The sequence below is a fragment of the Pterocles gutturalis genome, unplaced genomic scaffold (genome assembly GCF_000699245.1).
Source record: "Pterocles gutturalis isolate BGI_N339 unplaced genomic scaffold, ASM69924v1 scaffold3546, whole genome shotgun sequence".
Taxonomy (NCBI): Eukaryota; Metazoa; Chordata; class Aves; order Pterocliformes; family Pteroclidae; genus Pterocles; species Pterocles gutturalis.
Genome location: NW_010105192.1, coordinates 1 through 6,632, shown reverse-complemented (window position 1 = coordinate 6,632; position 6,632 = coordinate 1). Strand labels below are relative to the sequence as shown.

Genomic DNA, 6,632 nt, shown 5'->3' with positions numbered 1-6,632 from the left:
GCTGAGGAAGGTATGATCGTTTATCATTGTTATTTTAACACAGGGTGACACAAGTCATGAGCACATCAGCTTTAACATCACTTAAAATATTAGCTTCTTTTCTATTTTTAATATTTTTAACACATGCCTCTTGAGAGAAGGGAAAGGGAAATGACAGTGACAATACACTGACATGTCAGAAGCCTTACGCTTTGGCAAATCCCAGTCAATCTTGACACATCCTCAAAGCCACGCAACACAGTGCAGAGCAGGCACAGGGACCCATTATTCTCAGCCTGCTGCTGGAGCCATTATAGTCTATCATGGCAGTGCATCTTTAACACTCCTTAATCCACAGACTTTTGACACAATAAGCTCAAATGTTCTTATTGAAGCCTTAGCCATGTATTGTATCATTGGGCAACCAAGGTCTTTTTATGCTAGAAATACATATGTACATGGTATCCATGTCCTGAAAATCCCTGTGACATCCTTAATGAAGTTAATTATCGTGCGTGGATAGCAGCAGCTTTTTGAAAGAAACTCAGCCATTAATTTATCTGTTACAATTTTATTATCTAAAGTTATGTATATACTTTGTAGCATGGAGAAAAAAAACAACCCTCTTTCTGAGTTACAAGAGCATAAACAAATGTCTGAAAGTAGAAAAATGTTGTCTTGTTTTGCTTGCTCTTAAATAAAGATGCAATGCTGCTTTTTTTTTTTTTTTTTTAAATTCTGTTAAAAATATACTGCAGGCAGTTTGCCAAGTACCATTCCAGAATAAAAATTTCACAGCAGTGTCATAAAGCCCTGAAAATAGAGGTTTATAATGGAAATAGCTGACACAGCCTTCTCCACAGTGTTATTATTGGGTCTTGCTGCAATATTTGCTAGCTTCAAATTAATGAAAAAACATTCATGTTTGTATCTTACTAATCTTAATTGATTTCTGTATTGATTATAAAAGGTAGGGGTATAGAATGTTCTGGAAGCAAGGGAGACAGAAGGTCTTATCCAAAGCTCATTGAAATGAATTATAAAAACTCCTTTTTAAGTCAAAGAACTTTTGTTAATCACACAGTATAGATTTGCTGTATGATGCTTTACCAATATATCTCCATTCTCAAGGTACCATCTATCAGTGAGACACACTGGGGATTTTCCATTCTCCTACTTTTTTTTCCTAGCTATTCAGATTCAGCTTTCACAAAGTCAAGTTTTTACTCTCTAGATACGAGCCACACAATACTCTGAACTGAGACCACTATATTCATTGTACACTGTGGTTTTAAATGGACGTTATTTGCCATATCGTCATTGTTGTCAACAGTGTTTTCTGACTGATAGCAGCCAGACAGATAATAAGAACAGAAAACTTATGCACATACAATTAAAATATTACCCTTACCATGAATTCCTGCAGTGAAAACTAGATTAATCTGTAGAACCCCGAAAAGCAAGACAACTGATGGCAAAAAATTGCCTGAGACACAATACTAAAAAACTAATGAATCTATTTTAAAATGCACCACCATTGGTAACAAACCTGAAATAATATGCTTATTTCACAAGAATAGTACAGAACAATTTTATTATTATTATATCTGTTCACTTAATTCTGGATAATTCTACACATTACACCCCCAGTTTCTGTTTGGTATATTGTTCTGTTTTTATTTATACTGAATGATTAATGCATTGTGATCAGGAAAACAAGTCAGGCATATTAAATACATATTAAGGAGTACATATTTTTCCTATTTAGTATACAAAGTATTTCATAAATATGAATTATATTACAAAAATAATTTCTGCTACGCTCACACAGTAAGCACTTTGACAATTTTGGACAACCTGTTGGGGTTGCAAGGGTTTCACATAACTGAGAAGGAACTCTAGTTTTAATTGGAGATGAGTCTTACAACAGATTCTGCATAAACATCAAGTATTTTCTTCAGATGCCACAAATACCGCAGAAGTCAGTTCGAACTATTTTCCTTTTTTTTTTTTTTTGTTTAATTTTATGAATAGACATGTATGCTTCAAGTGGTCAAATTTATTTCATAGGTATGTAATGCATGGTATATTTTAAACAAATATTTGCACAATTTAACATTATTATTCCAGTGGTTTCAAGATGCAGGCCATAAATGTAACCAATTTACACATACTATCGAATGTTCTCTCTTTGCATGCTTGTTACTTTTCAGATAATCTTTAAACAGTGCCATTACAACACCACAAATCAAAGGATTACTCCAGTTCCACCAACTTAAATCCACGTGCAGGATGAAGGACCCAGCTGAGGTACAAATACCAGTACCAGGTTTCTTGTGTTTGTTCTAACAAATCACAAGGAGACGATGGTTTTGCATTTAAGGTACAAAACATATATGCCTCTTGAGGTTAAATTCAGTGTAACATGTATAAAGCATCCCTTTGGCAATAGAGTTTGAAGTATCCCTACAGGATTCCACAGGGCATGAGCTTTATGTAGTAAAATCTATTTAAGGAAATTCTCCTCTACTTGACAAATCATATGCAGCTACAGTTAATCCGACACCCTTGGATACACCTGCCTCTATGCCTGTCAATATAATATAGTATTTGGAAGTTAAAAGTCAACAAAAGGCACTTTCATCATTAAACAAATGTCCTCTGTAGGCAAAAAGATTGCATGACCTATAATTTATTCAAAGCTGTTTGTTCTTCAAGGACTTGTAGGTAGTCAGGTGAACCTTGAAGCTTAGCTTTTAGTTCAAAATATTCACTTTTTCTTTGTTCTACCACAATTTTACTATGATTACCACCTATTAGAGATTTCTTGGTTTTTTTGTCTTGTTGTTTCTCTGGATAACGTATTTCAAAGCCACTGACCCCTATGCTGTTGTATTCTTTTTTACTTTCAAGAAAATTTTGAATAAATAAATTGGAATCCCTCCCAGGGAACAACTCGTCCAGTTCATCGATTGTGCTGAGTCTTTTTCTGGTATCCACATGCAATAAATCTTTCTCCTTGTCATTAGTATTTCTCAGAATGACTTTTTGACCTGGTGGGTCAGCAAATGTGAAGCCCATTTCAGACTCTTTTAAGCCACAGGTATGATTTTTGCTCATCTGCTCAATGGTTTGAGGAATGAAGGCCTCTGCACCTAGTCCATCTTTTTTGTTTGACTTGTGATCATGCTTTCTTAGCTGCAGTTGCATAGAACTGCATTCTTGATTTCCCATCCCTTCGTGCTTTACGGTTGGTTTTTTGTTGCGCCGAAGCACAAAAACAAGAAGACAAAAAGCAACAAACACTGTTAAAATAAGCACAACTAATATGCTTAAGATTAGAATGGACAATGGAACTGGGCCACCAGGAGGACTCCGAACTGGTCCCAGCGGTGTTGTAAAAGTAACAGCAGGCATAGGAGTAGTGAACAGAGAAGATGGCTTGTTTAAAAGTTTAGGGCAGAGGATCTCATTTTTCAGAGACTTAAGTTCAATGTTAGCAAACTGTACAGGTGTTTCACATTTCAATTCCTTCACCACAATACCTTCATTTAGCTTTTCAAGCCACAGTTTTAAAGCAACTAAATCGCAAGTGCAGTCCCATGGATTACCTTCCAAATCAATCTGTGTAAGAGATTTTAGCTGATCAAGAACGCCACTTACAGGTAAATACATGAAATGATTGTTCCTCAGATTCAGTCTAGCAAGTGGTGCACCAGCAAAAATGTAGGCTGGCAAGCTTCGTAGAAGGTTGTTGTTCAGGTAAAGCAACTGCAAATTTGGCATTAAGTCAAAGGTGCCTGCTAGGATTTCTTTGATGACATTGTATTCCAAATACAGATATTGCAAGTTGTGGAGGCCAGCAAACATTTCTGGACTCAGACGCTCTATCTGATTGCCATTGAGATACAATCTCCGTAAATTTGTAAGATTGCGGAAAACTTCTCCCTTGATCACTGAAATCCGATTGCTGCCTAAATGTAGCAAATCCAGCCCCTCAAACTCAATGAAATCTGTAGTGTCCACATCCTTAATGTAATTGCCATTTACATGCAGTTTCTTGGCATTTAAAGGTTTTGGTACGAGTTCAGCCATTGACTCTATATTTCTTTCTTGGCAATTTACACTTAATCCCAAATCTGAAGGATGCGTTTTGCAAACACAAGGGACTGGACAAGGAGTTAAAGGAGGCACCCTGGTCTGATAAGATACAATTTGACTGAGATTGCGATTAGATAGTGCTTTGCCTGCTACTATCCCCGAGATCTTCGAAGGATTTGTAGTCTTTGGCGGCTTTGTGACTAATCTGTGCACTGATGTTTGAGTGGTGTGGCCATTCGGTGTGCTGTAACCAGGCTCCAGTTGCGAGGGAGGCAGAATGCGCACATCAAAATCACTCCCGGTCCCCATGGAGCACAGCTCTTGCTTGTTGGTTTCTTTTAGCAGCCTTCCATACAAGTCACTGGGTGTTTCACAGATAGCTTCTCCAATGTAGATGTTATAGGGCATGTTCTCCAGCCACGCTTTCAAAGGCAACAAATCACAAGTACAATTCCAGGGGTTGTCTTCCAGCTGCAATTCGACAATTCGCCCAATGTGTTCCAGAACTCCAATGTATGGAAGCTTCTGTATTCGATTCCCTCGTATATCCAGATGGGTTAGAGAAGCAAATCGAAAAATGTTATCGGGAAGGAATGAAATCAGATTGTCATTAAGGATCAGGACTTTCAGCTTGTGAAGCTTATTGAAGGCTCCTCGTTCAATAAACTTGATTAAATTGTAGTCAGCTTGGAGATACTCCAAGTTCTCTATGCCAAGGAAAGTGTCAGCTCGGAGAATCTTTAATTCATTGTTGTTCAAGTGCAACTGTTTTAATGCACTGAGACCCATAAAGGCCCCTCCCTCAATGTTCTGCAACTTATTATTACCCAGTTGCAGGGACACTGCATGTGTAAAATTAAGAAAGGTATTTGGATATAGAATAATTAGCAGGTTGTTCTGGAAGTTGAGGTGGTAAAAATTAGACCATGGTGGTTTAAGCTGATTTGGTCTGTAAACTGCAACCTTCTCACAGTTGACATAGAGTACATTCTCAACTGACACACAGGAGCAAACATTGCAAATTTCCACAGATATATCAGCATCTGCAGTTGTAGAAGAAACTGGAGATGTCAGAACCAGAAAAAGCCACAGAAACATCTTCTTGTGATCAGCAAGCAACCTTAGGCTCCTGAACAAAGATAAAGAATCTAAAGAAGAAAGAAGGAAAGAAAAAAGAAAACACTTTTCAGTTATCATTGTTCCAAAAATGTCATTTGGGTTAAAAATTGTATTCACTGAGCTACTGTACCTGGATTATAGATAAACTACAAGCACTGAATTTAAAAAACATGAAAGATTTTATCAACCAAATACACGAGAGCTAGAATTATTTCAAATGTGGAATGTAAATCTCTGTAGACAAACACAAATAACTCTGAGGTCTGTCAAATATATTTCTATCTCTTGTACATGCTAAACATGCATAACTATCAAGGTAAAAAAAACAAAGGAGATTCAAATTTTATGCATATTTACTCTCTTCAGTCCTGCACTGCTCATATGTTGCCATACATTTCAGGGATATTAAACACAAATGCTGATGTTATGCATGCCCAAACATCTGGATTGGAATAGCACAATATAGGAACAATATATGCAGACACAAAAAGAAACGTCAATACTCAGTGTATATATCTATAACATCAACACACACAGATTATCACTAAGGTAGTAGTGACATTCTCTCAAGGGATACATAGGCATGCACACACATTGTTTCTGTCATTTATTATACCTAGTTTAAATAAATAGGTGGTAAACTGATCACAGAAATACAATGAACTATCCACAAAACAAGAAGATCAGCTCTGGGTGACCAACGGAAGCACACAGATATGGAAGAAACATGCACAGGCATACAGCCCCATCCCCAGGAATAACAATACCCTGACTTGCAGGGCAAAACAAAGTCAGAATTCAGGAGCCTAACACTACTGAAACCTGACAATAACATTTTTTTTTTTTTTTTTTTTTTTTTTGTAAAACATTATGTAATTTGCTCTTATCCCTACACTGATACCAGAGGTGGCTTTCAAGAACCCTTCACACATAGTCAGGCCAGCTGAGCTGCCATTTTTTACGCAGAACTGGAGTCACAGCATTTCCTCTGAGTTAGAAGGTAGCTTTTTTTTTTTTTTTAACAAATCAGTCAATAATCAATACATTGCTCCCCCCACCTTCCCCATTCCCCCCATTTCCCAACTTGTCCCTTTCATTTCCTGCTGGGGGAAGCCACCGAGTTGGCAGGAGGGAGCCAGGATGGAAGTGGAGAAAGCAGGAGCCAGCTGGAGGGAGGAGAATCGGGCTGGAGGGAGCCGCAAGGAGGGGAGGATGCGCCGGGGGACCTGGAAGGGAGGGCAGAGGAGGGACGAGGGAGGAATGAAGGGAGGACAGAAGGACAAGAGGGTAAGGGAAAGCTGAGAGGAGGCAAGGGACGAAGAGGGGAAGGGGTGGCGGAAGGGGTCAAGGAGGCCGCGGAGAGGGACCACGGGGAGAAGAAGGAGCGGAGCGGTCGCTGCTGATCCCCGCAGGCGCCCGATCCTGGCCGCAGC

The 6,632-nt window shown here is 38.5% G+C and overlaps 1 protein-coding gene across 1 annotated transcript; it reads right to left on the bottom strand.

Moving 5' to 3' along the window:
- Nucleotides 1–1,675: 1,675 nt before the first annotated feature.
- Nucleotides 1,676–5,226, bottom strand: SLITRK4 (SLIT and NTRK-like family, member 4). The gene has a single exon (XM_010087277.1). The coding sequence runs from the start codon at nucleotides 5,176–5,178 to the stop codon at nucleotides 2,665–2,667; it is 2,514 nt and encodes an 837-aa protein (XP_010085579.1). The 5' UTR covers nucleotides 5,179–5,226; the 3' UTR covers nucleotides 1,676–2,664.
- Between the last annotated feature and the right edge of the window lie 1,406 nt (nucleotides 5,227–6,632).

Coding starts and splice junctions, on each gene's coding strand:
- SLITRK4 (XM_010087277.1), bottom strand. CDS start 5,178: ATGTTTCTGTGGCTTTTTCTGGTTCTGACATCTCCAGTTTCTTCTACA.